At 46.0% G+C, this 12612-nt stretch overlaps 1 protein-coding gene across 2 annotated transcripts; it reads left to right on the forward strand.

The window, feature by feature from the left end:
- Positions 1 to 7235: 7235 nt before the first annotated feature.
- On the forward strand, positions 7236 to 12249 carry LOC144721936 (uncharacterized). 2 transcript variants are annotated; one of them, XM_078599897.1, is made up of 7 exons: positions 7236 to 7661; positions 8844 to 8986; positions 9142 to 9253; positions 9453 to 9670; positions 9909 to 10036; positions 11771 to 11842; positions 12153 to 12249. In XM_078599897.1, exons 1-6 carry the CDS (start codon positions 7470 to 7472, stop codon positions 11839 to 11841), a joined length of 864 nt encoding a protein of 287 aa, XP_078456023.1. In that variant the 5' UTR covers positions 7236 to 7469; the 3' UTR covers position 11842; positions 12153 to 12249. The 2 variants fall into 2 exon arrangements, 1 of the variants encoding a protein (XP_078456023.1); XR_013585999.1 differs by lacking the exons at positions 7236 to 7661; positions 8844 to 8986; positions 9142 to 9253; positions 9453 to 9670; positions 9909 to 10036 and adding an exon at positions 11081 to 11519.
- The last annotated feature ends 363 nt before the right edge of the window (positions 12250 to 12612 follow it).

A 12612-nucleotide genomic window follows, 5' to 3' on the forward strand; every position in this document is an offset into this window, starting at 1 on the left:
TACCTCAAAGGGTGTGCGCAGAAAAGCCAAACGCCTCTGTCCGGCCGTTGATTAAGCTGTTTTGTTGTCTGTGCAGGGCACAGGCAACGGGAGTCTGCCCTGGGTGTTCCAGCTTCCTTATCGCCTGAGCCAGCTGCCTGACCTAAAGGCCATGATTTATTCTCTCGGCTCTGCCCCCGGCGAAAATGAATTTCTCTTGTCTTGTCCTAGACTTCGCCCGCGCTGATGCCGGTGCCCGGCTCTCGTCGCCGGCGTCGGGGCCACAGCGTGACCGGGTGTACGCAGGCCTTGTGAGGTTCCACGAGTTTCTGAGCCGCGTGCTGCGAGAGTCAGGTGAAACGCGTCGCGTCGAACGTGCTGTTTCCTACCTCTGTATTATCATTATTATTATCGGAGGGCCTCTCAAAAAGGACAACAGTGGTTGCCCTATTCTTGGTTCTTTCGGTAAAGTCACGTCGAAGGGAAATAATAAAATAATAAAAATAAAACTATTAAATTCTCACGACGTTTCGGCCACAACGCAAGCAGCCGTCCTCAGGTGAAGAAAATTGGTTGCCCTGCGGAGCGACTCATTCCCACCATGGGAATGTGGAATTTCTACCACTGGCTCAAGGCTATAAATAGGAAATAAGCATCGCATCAATGCTCATTTGAGCAGGGAATTACGTTGATATGAAATGCAGACTTATTTTCTCATATTCACCGGAAGTTTTTCTAGTATTAAACTTATCAGGAAATGATTCGACATTCTGAGCATGACTGAACGTAATCATATAAAAACAAACATATCGATGTTCCAAACTTAATAAAGGTGTTAATCAGTATATATCTTTTAGAAAAGAAAATTAAACAACATTTTAAACTTATCAACAGAAGCATGTAAAGGTGATTTGCTTGGAATTACACTGAGATGCAGAGAGAGAGAGAGAAGCACATGGATTGGAGAACATTCGTGAGAGAAACCAAATAGAAGAAAGTCAGTGGGCTTGGACAGGACGCATGGCCAATGTAGGCCAAGAACAATGACAGAGTGGCAACCAGAGAGGACAACCGCAACGGAGATGGAACATTTTGCATGGCATACGCTCGATGGATTGTGGCATCGCAGGACCGTGGTGAGACATGACGACAACTTGTGGAGGCCTTCATCCACGAGTGGATTGATGATGGCGGCTGGCTGCTGATGACTATCATCATTGTCCTTGTCAATATCCTGTCGTTCGGCATGAATACTTTGCACGGCGGTATATTTCCAACAGGCGTCTCGTGCCCTTGCTGCTCCCTTGTGCAGGGACTTCTGCGGAGGAACTGCTGCCTCCTGTCCCGGCCGTGGAGTTCGTTTCTGGGGAGTTACCGGCACTGCCCTGTGGGCTTGAGCTCTACAGCCAACAGCTTCTGACGAGCGCCCTCACAGGTATGGTTGCCACCTCAACTAAACTATGAACTGTTTTTTATTTTATTTTACCAGGTAAGACCCCAACTGAGCTATATAGCTTTTCTTCTTGGTTCTTTCGGTAAAGTCACGTAGAAGGGAAACGTCGTGAGAATTATTTTAATATGTTTTATTTTTATTATTTTATTATTTCCCTTCTACGTGACTTTACCGAAAGAACCAAGAAGATGAATCCCTGCAGTCACGAAAGCTTTAAATCGAAATAAATAGCTCTTTTTCAGAAGCGAACTGGCCACAAATAATAGCTCAACGAAGTGGCTTATCACGAGGGCATTAATAGCAGCCAAATAACTCTAAACGCACGTTTCTAAATGTGGAGGGGAAAACCGGGAGGTACCAGGAGAATAATCCACACGACCACGGGGAGAGAGACACGCAAACTCCAAAACATACAGCAGGCGTCAGCGTCTGGATCGAACTCACGACCTCCTGCATACCAGGCGAGGGCGTTAACATCTCGCCATTCACGGTGCCGGCTGGTTTTTCCAGTTTTTTCGAGGATTGTCTGCTTTTGAGCCTGCTTGCCCTGGGAAATATGTAAGTCATTCCGGGACATGGGCGGTGACTTGGTCGAGTGGTCGCAGTTTTTCCAATTTGTAGCAGAGTTTTACGGTTACAGCGCCACAGCCACCATGGTTAATTCTGCGGGCGTGTTAGTCGTTACATTTGTGCCGTCTTCTTCACAGTCAATGTTAAGGGATCCTGATTATGTGTGCTGGCGTCAAGGTCCAAATTTGCAAAAATATTGAAAAAAATACCTGAATATTACTCAATTGGGGAAAATCTGCATATAAAATGTCACCGTCTGCTGCAAAACATAGCAGGAACCACCTCAAGATGTCTTGAAACTCAGTGGGGCTTTTCTGTACAAATGAATGAATAACAATGTCTTTAAAAGTCGCGGTATTTATCTGTTGTCTAATAATTCACCATTCCAGACAATGCATTTACATGTAGTTCTCCGCTTCTTCAGATATTGTGAGATATTTCCATGAAATTCCCCCGGTGTATTTTTTTGCATTAAAGTGGCTACTCTACTCACAGGTACGATCACTGGAAGGGTTAACTGTGAAAGAGTAGCTGTGAAGAGGCCTGATCGCTGAGCAATGAAAAGGTCTTTTAAACAGACAATGGGAAGAGTGGTCATTTTGATGAAAAACTGGCTTATCCAGCGATGGACCGGCCCAGAGATGTGTTTACAAGGCTAAGCGATAAATACACATTACGATGTTTCTTGGAATGATTTTTTGCACATACATCATATCGTTCTTTCTCTCCCAGCAATTCAACGACTGTGCAGCTCTGAATCTGCCTTCTCTTGCCACGAAAACACCATTGAGAATACCTTGAGAGCGGAACTGCAAACAAGGCTGCACGGATTGTGAGTCTGTATTGACAGTTGGCTTGTCCTCTAATTCTCGTGTCACGTGCCACTGTTTATCATGAAAATAAAATATAAATTTGAGAGAACGTGTTTGGACATTTTTTGTGAAATGTGCTTTCCCCGTTTCATAACACAGGTAACGTTTTAAGTGCCAATAAATTGCCTGGCGCGCGTGACCCAGTTTATAACGTCAGTGGACCCGCAATTTACGAACCGCAGTTATAACTCTTCTGCCCTTCCTTCTTGGCGCAGGGAGCACCGTGAAGGGGGCATGAAACATCAGCACATCGTGGACCCGCGCGAGGAGGCAGAGCTGTCCCAGGCGAAGGAGGTCGCTCACCCACTACAGAGAGAACCGAACCACGATTGTGTCAGTACCGCCACCACATCCTAAACACACGTGCAGCCATTTTTTTTGTTGCGTGTGATTCCATTGCCAAATAAAAGTCTCTCCATGGCGTGAGGGTGGTGGAGGGGTTATTTGACCATACTTCACCACGCCGGTCAGTGAGGGTTGGTGAACGTTGGGGAACATAGACGTGGGAGCATAGTACAGTACACACTTAGATTTGGAGTTTTCGTGACTGCAAGGATTCATACTCTTTGTTTTTTTCGGTAAAGTCACGTCGGTAAAAAAATTAATTAAAAAGATTAAAAAATTCATTTATTTTAATTTTTTACCTACGTGACTTTACCGAAAAAAACAAAGAGTACAGTACATACATTTAGTTTTCTGCCCTGCCCTATGCTGCCCACTATATAATCTCCCCAACAGCAGCCGATTATCGAAACACTATCTATGGTCATTCTTGCTTAGCTTCCGAAATGATCATGGGCATGACAATTTACACTGCTGGGGCACATATCTATTTACAGACGCCTGTGTGGTGGAAAAGCGTTTGTGCCATAAATATCTGTGGAGCAACATGTGTTTCTGTGATGGTGGGGTTTCAAATGTCTTGCCTTATAGGTTGATCAAAGATCAGCAGAGAACTTATATCAAGTAGTGTATTTCAAACACCCCACTGTACTTTCATGTCAGCGCGCACAGTATTTGTTTTTTGCCGAACTAAAATAATGTGCAGCTGTGTTGCAAATGCCACACGCACTGTGTATTTAGTAGCCTGGATACGGCGTGTACACGTTTGTCTGTGGGTACGAAAAGGTCCCATTTTAACTTTTTTGTGTGAACGTTTCCAGACTTTTCTTCACGACGCAGAGTACTGTACACCTGCAGTGAATTTCGGTGTTTCGAGTACGCTCTCATTAAAGTCCTCTTCCAAGGCCTCTGGCCAGCATGGAAGAGTAGGCCAAAAGTCGCTTTAGAAGAGTGGCTCTCCAGAGTACCGCTCTCATTGCTTTCATGTCTTTATTTTGGTGATTTCGAAAAGTGTATTGGTTTAGCCATGTTTGTTTGTTGTAGTACAGAGTTAGACTGATGGCCTTAATCTAAGTTGTCTTGTGGTTGTTGTTGGTTGTTTGACTTGCATCCTACTGGGATTTTTGCACACAGCGTTGGTGTACGGTGATTTTTTTCTGCAATATTTTGCTGTCTTTTCTTGGATTTTCTGTTTGCACTTAGTCACATATTCACTTTAAAGATGTTTTTTGTTCATGTTTTTGTTTTTTGTTTGTTGCGGATGCACCCGATTCAAGAGCCGAATGGCTCACAGGGCTATACCTAATGAATGAACTTGAACTTGAAGGTCCCTCCGTCAGCAATGGCAACGAGCAAGCACCCTTTGCCTTATCACTGCATACGTTGCATATGTCAAGGTTGTCAATTATTAACAGTGGTGCAGTGGTTCGTGGCCTGAGTTTGATACCCGTTCACGGCTAACATCAGTGGCCTGGGCTCCAACCATTCAGAATCTCGCACTGACCGGCGCGGGTGAAATATGGTCAAACAACCTCCCACGTGTGAGACAGCATGGGGAGGCCCTCCATCCAGCAGTGGATTAACAAAGGGATGTGAGTTTAAGTCAACCGAAACAAACAACACGACAGTGCTCGTGCCAGCTCACAAACGCAAATTAAATGGAATTCTTTCAAGCCCTTTGCATCTCACAGGGCCAAGCAACACGGCCCGAAGACCTGGAGAAGTGTCGCGTCACTGCCGACGACGTGCTGCAGGTGGAAGCTGGGCAGTACGGCTGCATCCACTTCACGTGGATGGACTTGCAGCACAACGCGATGGTCCTCAAACGCGGCATCCGGGACGGGCGACTGCATCCTCGCGTGTGCGAGGTGAGGAGGGAGCCACTCGCCTCAATAGAGTCGAGCAAAGTCAAAGTGCTTCCCTGATCAAATTCGTATTTGAGGAAGCGCTCAGCCGCCGTTTACGGCCCTGAGCCTGCGATGGGATTTCCGCATTGCTCTGGCAAGAGCAGAGCTTTCCACAGAACAACAAGTTTTGCCTTCCCCGACAAAGTGGTACTCGTTTTATCGACCCAGTGCGATGATAGGTGAAACCAAAATGTGTTCTTTAATTCCCAGGCCACGCCATGCAGGAAGATGCTTGCGCTGTCAATGGGCTCCTAAGTGGAAGAAAAATAAATCTGATGACATTAAATGTAACCTGCTAATATAAACAAGCAAAGCTCCATTCCGTGCCCATGATACATCTATGCATTAAACAATCACCCTTTTCAGTCCGATGTTATCAAGTCGTATTTGTTTACAAAAGGAAACTCTGCACTGGTTTCGACCTTCGAGGTCCTGCCATTCGAAGTCAGGCTTGCTAAGAAAATGCTCATAATCAACGTTTTTGGGTTTAGATCGCGTTATTTATGAATGTGTCGTAACCCTCCACCACCCGACACGGCCAATCAGTGTTAAACTAAGCAAATGCTGTTGGATTCCAGATGTCATTGGCAAGGGTACTCCACATAAACCATGAATCCTCAGTGAATGCCAAGGGCGATGCAGTACATAAACTCGTGCATTGCTGAATTCATTAACAAGAAATGTATATGTGGAGACAGAACAGTTTCCTTGTATAATTGCTTTTACCTAAAATGTTCCACTCCGAATGATAAACCGTCTGCAGCAGCAACTTTTAAAAGGCATCTCAAGGTAGCTTGCAAATGACAGTGCAAAGTGCCCATGTAATGACAAAGCACACTGTTTTTCTATTTTTATGAACGGCATACGGGGTTACATATTTATGTAATTACTAGCCAAGCATAAACATATAGGGGCAGTGGTGGTGCAGTGAGTTTAATATCCGGCCACAACTATCATCAGTGGCGGGTGATACTGGTAGGAACCTCCTGGTTACAGCACCCCACAGGGGATTATTGTGTCCGTCGTGCAGGGAGGGGCTGGGTGGGGAGGGAGGGGCTGGGTGGGGAGGGGAGGGTGGGGAGGGTGGAGAGGGGCTGGGTGGGGAGACGCCGGCTTGTGCCCGCCCTCACAGTCGGGCATATTTGCGGAATACACCACGCCGCCGTTGACCCTGGCCATTGACCGAGTAACCCAACGTTCCTACCAGCTCCCTCCGCAGGAATGTGTTATCACATCCAGTCCTGGGATCCAAGCTGCACTGACCAGAGTGGTGAAGTATGGTTAAACGGGCCCCAAGACCGACACGGAATGATAAAGACATTATCCAGCAGTGGATTAACAAAGTATAGATTTCTTATTTACATTTTTTTTTATCATTTTCACACTGGAATAGCGTACTCTGATCGTGGTGGATTTTGTCTAACTTAAGTCTAGTTTCTTGCACCGAACCAGGACGAGGCGATGACAAGGGCGGGCGCGTTTTCTTAATTCCACGCAGATTGTGGAAAATAAACAACGGTGGTGAGTGCATGGGATTGTGTGCGTCCGATAAGCAGGTGAAGGTGGTTCTAACATAGCCCTAATTAACCTTTGGATGACATTACAAGCGCTGATAGTGTTACCAACAACAGTTGAGCACGTGGTCAAATATAACCCTGGAATTCTTGCAAATCATTTAAATAACACTTATGGATATATATATGCACCGAATGGGATGGCGTTGACGGAAAATGCTTTTTTGAAATAATAAAATCTGCTTCATTAATTGCAGGTGCCAATTAACGGCACCTTAGCAAGCCTCCGATAATGTGCTTCGTGTGTTTTTGTAGCACTGCCAGTGGTCGTCTTGTGCACTGATAGAGTAGCCTATTACATAGAGGTAATTGCGCCCTTTGTGATAAGAGTAACCTCCTGCTGAGCAAATTTTCAACTTGCGTTTTCCAGCTCCGTTAAAAGGGGGGGGGGGGGGGACCCGCGGATGCAAGGGGCACGGCTTTAGGCAACTGACCCCGTTCCCTCCTTGCAACTCTAACGTCAAGCTGCGCGACCAATTGCCGCGCGCTACGAAATTAAGATTGTTTGGGTTCACGTAAGAAGTGCGTACTCCCACCTCTTCCAATATGTCTGGCCGGTGTAAAAGAGTGGGAAAAATACCCTCCAGAGGGACTCTCTAGAGCTCCCTTAGTGGAGGACCCTTCCGCCAGCAGTAGCGTGAACGAGCAATTGCAGGGCTGCACCTTTACCTTTTAATCAGAGAAGCACTCACGTATCTTGTTGTGAAACCTGAAAAAAACATAATCCTGTTAGGTATTTATTTTTACAGGGGTTGTTGATGCTGTTGTGCACATGATTGCGAAGGTGATTGTGAATGCCATGGAGCAGTACACCATGCTACAGAGAGAGAGGCTGGCCTGCCTCGTTCACAAATACCGTGTCCAAGTCCAAAACAAGCGTATGGAACAGAATCTGCGATCATCGGGAGAGACAAGTTTCATTGTCTCGAGGGTCCGAAGCAACTTGTATAACCACCGCATGGAGGTGAGCTTGCAGTTGTATACAGTTTCACGTTTCATCAAAAGGCCCATTAGATATTTGTAGGTTAAAATGAATCTCAGAAGGAGTTCTGTGATAACTGATTCCGTGGGCCATTCTCTAACACTTTGGGTTGGTTGCACGTTCATGGAGCAGGCAGCTAAGATTGAATACAATTCTCCATTTGCCAGAGTGTAGTCCACGAAAAGAGTATACAAGTTTGAACATGTGTAGTGTGCCATTGGAACCTCCTTGGCCAGTAGCAAAATATGATCATTGTTTTTTTACCCTTTCATCTGGCAACAAAACTGACACCTTTTTTTTACAAGGAGTCATGTTTGCATTGACCACAATACCTGCGCCTTTTGGCGTCATCTGATCCAACACCATGTGAGACTAGGCTCTAAGAAAAGCCGTCTCGGGTGTGGACCAATACATTTCAAGGACAGTGCATACATTATCAGAGTTGTGTTTTTTGTTTGCATTCCGACCGCAGGTATTGTGGTCAATGCAAACATGACTCCTTGTAAAAAAAAGGTGTCAGTTTTGTTGCCAGATAAAAGGGTTAAAAAACAATTATCCTGTGTAGTGTGATCACATTTCGCAAATGATGTTTGTGAATGGTGATGCTGATAATTTTGCTGGACATTCTATTCACTTGCAGCAGTGTTTAACAAATAGTTTAGCAAAACGGTGGAGTGATGGCCCGGTGATTAGTCAACCGTACTGTGTTCCCAGCAACCTGGATGTCTAGGACCCCCCCCAACCCCACCCGAGGCTCTTGTTACCCTCTATGACTCAAACGTTATTGTTACATGTTTCTCTTCTTGGTTCTTTCGATAAAGTCACGTAGAAGGGAAATACTATAATAATAAAAATAAAACATAATAAAATAATTCTCACGACGTTTCGGCCACAACGCAAGCAGCCGTCCTCAGGTGAAGAACAGGGCTGTCGGAAAGACAGCGTCTGAATGAAACACCACCACGCTTGGCAGCGTATATTTAAGCTGGGCTGGAGGGGGGAAGAGCGCCTTGACAAAATAATTTGCATATCAAGATGAATTTAGCATATTTATGGGAAATGCAGATATGGGATTAGTCATTACTTGTTGAATGCGTAGGAGGTGGGCGGGGGGTTTCAAAGTCATAATATGCCCGTGCATTATGCAGGATGTTGTTCTTGCAGTGGACCTCGACTTGGAGCCGGAGGCTGAAGATTCTCGGGGCGGAGCGGCGGCGGACCGCCGGCTTCCTCACGGCGTGCATGAGTGTTGTCGAGACGCATTCCGGCCTCTTCTTGCGGAAGCCTCTCCTTGCCTCGGCAGACAGGTGTCCCAGCGCAGCGGCTGTGCGCACCTCACGAGTCTTCCCTGCAGTTTTACAAAACATCAGAGTGCTTATTCCAAAATGGGAAGAAAAAAATATCCTGACATTTTCTTTCCCCCCTCCCCCCTCCCCCAATTTCATATTTTTCCTCCTTGTAGGTCACTACGTTTCAAACCAGGAAAAGAATACCAAACACATCTGGTTTCGCGTACACGTGCTCCTCTGATGTGCCAGCATAATAAACCTGCAACAGATGGATACACAAGCAAGGTAATATTGCATTTCGAAAACGTAATTGCAATAACGGTGACATTAAAAGTCCACATTTGCTTACGCAATACGGTATTTGTTAACAGCGCAATGATGGCCGTCATGCTGCCATGTGTTTACCTCACACGGCACACCGCAATGGCAGCGTTGACAATCGTTGCGAAGTTACAGCTGTTTTTGTTTGTTTTGTCCTCACAAGTCTAATACTAAAGACGCGCAAAGGTCAAAATCCATCAACGTAACTGGCAGCTCTGCGTGCCAAGCCATGGACTCCACAGACTGGTGGCCATTACGTGCTCCGGTGCCTCCTGTTTTTGCCGGTGACGAGGAACGTCCGGCCCCAACCACGTGCGCGAATTTGCCAAGAATCCAACAGATGGACCTGTGCCGCGTTGTCATTGGCCACCAAAATGTCAGGTAAACATTGTTTGGTGTCACGTTACTTGAAAATAAATAAATCCACAAAATTACAGGTTTTTTTTTGTTCAATGCGGTAGATGTGTTCATTGTCAGTAGCTCTACTCAATGCCACTGCTATATGAAAAACATCCCCAGTTATCGCCATCTCTGATGTTGTCATGTAATAATCCACCCAGCACGAGCGGATTTCATCGTTCCACACAATTTATTAACAAAAACACAAACTGTATTGCAGTTCCAGGTTGCCTGACATCAACAAGCCTACGGAGAGGAGACCACGAGTATTGTCACACACCGTTTACCTAAGATCTTACTTTCCTGTGATGAGTTCGACTGCAGCCAGCAATAGTCCTCAACGTTCAGGTTCGTTCGTTCGATCGTTTCTCAATCCGTGGCGGCTGCGTGTTGAGTCGGGTGGCCCAGATCTCCATTTCCCTGGCGATAGACTTTCGCCCTTCCTGGGGAATTCCCAGGCGTTGTTCCCAGGCCAGCCGAGCGACGTCGTCCCACCACCGTGTGTCCTGGGCCGGCCCCCCCGGGGTCTTCGCATTCAAGTACTTTGCGTAAAAATTGAGCGAGAAAAATAGTGAAAAGTTACACCAAAGTGTAATAACGCGTAGGTTTTTGTGCGGTCGTGCTGTGTCGCTCGCCGTCGTGTTTTCGGGTTGCACTGAGTGATGTGAACTGCTTAATGTAGTTCCTGAAAGAGCTGTCAGCATGTGGAGTGAAACGTCGGACATTGTGGTGAACAACACGCGGTACGAGCCGAAAACACATAGAAGCGCTTTGCCCCAAGGTGTGTTACATACGTTAATACAGCTATTTGTTTTAAAACCTCTGCCTTGGGAAGCGATTATGCTCAGAATTCAGGTATTTAGCCACAAATTGAACAACGTAATTGAAAGTCACACTGAAGTGCACATTACGCATTTTTTGTACAAACTTTTCCGAATATAAAAAACACACAATTCCGTGTGCACATGCTCTATTGAAATTCTCCTTTTTAAGTTCCAGCACGGAATTTTGTTAGCCTGTGGGCAATCCAGTAGTAGAGGCACAATTTGTGCTTGGCAAGAAAACAGCAGTGTCCCGTGTCTGTTCAAGAAATTATCTGGTGAGATCAATTAGCCTTGCACTTGATGGCTAGTTACAGCGGCACAGCAGCGAGGCTATCCCCGTGCAGACTCAATAGTCAACAACTGGTGGATATTGACCAAAGCCTAATTATGTGAAGAGGTCTCCTAACTCTCCGGGCCACGCAATAAATGACCCCACTTGTTTCATTAACTGAGTAATGGGGGAGGCGGAAAAATCGGCGGGGAAACTGGACGCGGGCCCCCCCCCCCTCTTCCCGGCAGCGCGGCGGTACAGGACGCGTCGTTTATCATGCGCCCGGCGAGATGGACAGGGTGCTGAGCGCGAGGCGCGGCCTCGATGCCGTACAAATCTGTTTGGGAAGCTCTCTGGGCCCACTTATCCCCAGGCAATCTCCAGCCGGCCTCATAATCCTGAAACAAATTACTGGAGGGCTCACGGGGGAGTGTCCACGGGGCGGCCCCCACGTGCCGGCCAGCCCTCCGCCGTAATCGCTTTGCGCCGTGTCCATTAATCACCGGGTAATGGCGACAGGTCCCCATTCCTCACTTTATTAATAGGAATCCCACGCGGTAACGTAACAGAGATCCCGGAATCCACTTCCCGCGCCTGTAAACTTATTGACCACAGTTTAAGCCGTCTCAACCTGTCGCCGTCCTCCTCTGAAAAGGGACTTTGTTAACGAGGAAAAAGTGATGTCTCTTCAAGCGGAACTACTTTGGGCATGGATAAGCTCCATCGTGCTAGATCGGTAAGTGTTTTCGGTTGAGAATTATTTTCTGTCGATGATATCACAGTTTGGCGAACCACGTATTTGATCTTCTACAATGTGTTTTTTTTTTCTGAAATATTACATGGCGTAACTGAGATCGTTGAGAAGTAGACTGCCAAGGGGGAAAGATTAGAACATCTGGCAGTTTGTATTCAAAGACCAGAAGTTAAATAGCCACTTTGTACATCATTGGAGAATTGCTCATGCCATTACGTTTTTTTTTTATGTAGATGCACCCAGCAGCAAAGATCTCCCTTCCATTCAAATTCCTTCACCTGTTGTCATGAAAACATCTGAATGAGGTACACTGTTGGCTCACAATAATGGACACATTTGTATAAAACGGTCTGTCTGTAAGTGCTCCACAATCGACTGCTGGATGAAGGCTTCTCCAAAATCCGCCTCCACACATCACCCGCACCTTGAGCTGATTTCCTCCAATTAGCACGATTGGCTCGCGTACGGTGCGAAAGACGTTCAACATACATGTATTTTATCGCTCCGTCTCCTCAGTAGATATGCATAATATTGTTGCATAATAACATTCAGACATATTTTTGAAAGAAATATTTTTTTCAAGGATACATTGTTTAACTATGTTTTCCTTTACAGGACCGTGGTGCAGAAAATATGAAAAATCCTCTCGACTTCAATTGTATTTGTCTTTGAGCGATTGTACTTTTCTGTTATGAATAAATACATACATGTAGTCTGGCCCTTGTGTCAGTTCACTACTGGATCAAGGCCTTTCTGCGCCGTGTTGGTTACGGGGATTGTTTGACCATATTTCACATCGGTGATCAGTGCGGATTGGCCAAGGGGAAGCCCAAGTCTGGTTCCAGCACGATGTACCATTTGCAATACCACCCGTTTCACAATCCTAATATGAATTACACATCAAATAAATAATGCACCCCTTTCTGAATCCACTCTCCTCCCTGGCTCCTCCTCTTACCTTAAAATCTTAAATAATCTCTTGTCACAAGCAGCTATTTTGCCCACGACAGCAATTTGTTTCTTGCTGTGGCTGTCCCACCTGATGACGGAAGCTTGTGTTTCTTGCGAAACGTCG

This window comes from Lampetra planeri, chromosome 13 (genome assembly GCF_965212315.1).
Source record: "Lampetra planeri chromosome 13, kcLamPlan1.2.h2, whole genome shotgun sequence".
NCBI classification, from domain to species: Eukaryota; Metazoa; Chordata; class Hyperoartia; order Petromyzontiformes; family Petromyzontidae; genus Lampetra; species Lampetra planeri.

Coding starts and splice junctions, on each gene's coding strand:
- LOC144721936 (XM_078599897.1), top strand. CDS start 7,470: ATGATTGCGAAGGTGATTGTGAATGCCATGGAGCAGTACACCATGCTA. Junction 9,254..9,452: donor CAGATGGATACACAAGCAAG/GTAATATTGCAT, acceptor TGTCCTCACAAG/TCTAATACTAAAGACGCGCA. Junction 10,037..11,770: donor CAATAGTCCTCAACGTTCAG/GTTCGTTCGTTC, acceptor TTTTTTATGTAG/ATGCACCCAGCAGCAAAGAT.